The sequence below is a fragment of the Trypanosoma equiperdum genome (genome assembly GCF_001457755.1).
Source record: "Trypanosoma equiperdum strain OVI genome assembly, contig: ctg_998, whole genome shotgun sequence".
Classification (NCBI taxonomy): Eukaryota; Euglenozoa; class Kinetoplastea; order Trypanosomatida; family Trypanosomatidae; genus Trypanosoma; species Trypanosoma equiperdum.
The window spans coordinates 3,487-4,632 of record NW_027124973.1 but is presented as its reverse complement, the minus strand read 5'-3'; the positions used below and the strand labels follow the sequence as shown (position 1 = coordinate 4,632).

The window sequence follows — 1,146 nt, the reverse complement described above, 5'->3', positions numbered from 1 at the left end:
GGTAATTTTGGTTGGGAAGCAGAACTCACGATGGGTAAAAAACATATTTGTGGTTCACCTAATTTATTTTCTTACAGTTTCTAAGTTTTTTGTATAACTATCACAAACTTTACTCGTATATAATGCAATTAAATTGGGTGAATTGAGAACATTACTAATAACGTCGACATTACATTTAGTGTATTGAAGCTCTGTAACTCCTCAAAAGAACACAACAGAAAATATAACAAATATAATACATGATGTGTATAAGAACCCCAGAGTCTTTGTGGTTGCAGTTCAACCTCATATAACGCAGTGATGGTGTAGGCTCATGTTGAGTGCAAAACTAAGTAACATTGAAACTACTACAATTGCTATGTGATGTTTGTATAGTCATGTTGAATGGTCTAGATGTGTTATGAAATATTTAGAAACAGAATACAAGTGAGGAAGGTATTGTAATTCATTTGGATGTGTCTGATGTTATTGCTTCTGATCGTTATATGTATGAGAATACAGTGGAATCCTTTATACAAAATAGTGCTGAAAATGAGGAAAATTTAGTGAAGAGGATATAGTCAAAGAGCACGTACAGAGATGATGTTGGCTGTTTTAATGTTAGACACAGAAGAAAGAGGATAAAAAATTATCTCATTTGCTTAAAATACCTCCTAGTGGAAAACACTATCTTGATGGTGGTGGTTTGATAGCTAGAGTTTATGTATTTAAGAAATTTGAATATAGATTTGGAAAGTTATTAAAGGGAAGTGAGGAGAGGTGGTCGGAGCAGAGTATTTACAAACCTTTACTAATATGGAGTGCAACTTAAGAATAAGTTGTTGGAAAAATATTTGTTTTGAGAAGAGGCATAATTGCATTGGATTATGAAGAGAAAGATTTTTTACTATTCCCACAGTGTGGTGATTGGAGAATCCCCATTCATTCATTTTTCTGGTCCATTGATTGCATGGGAGCACAGGAGTAAGCTAGTTATTAACAACATAAGTTGGTATGCACAACTGGAAAGACAAGAATTTAGCGCAGGATATTTGGGAAAAATTCAAACTTGTGCGATATCGTGAGAGAAGTTAGACTCTGATTGTGCGGATATATGCCCTACGGCTCCTAGAAGTGGGGAATTGTTTAAACTCAGATGTAAGGCCA

The 1,146-nt window shown here is 34.5% G+C and overlaps 1 pseudogene across 1 annotated transcript; it reads left to right on the top strand.

The window, feature by feature from the left end:
• Positions 1–256: 256 nt before the first annotated feature.
• On the top strand, positions 257–743 carry TEOVI_000886900:pseudogene (annotated as a pseudogene). Its single transcript is given in 4 exon segments — positions 257–415; positions 417–539; positions 542–718; positions 720–743. Coding segments are annotated over 4 exon segments (483 nt in total).
• Positions 744–1,146: the final 403 nt, after the last annotated feature.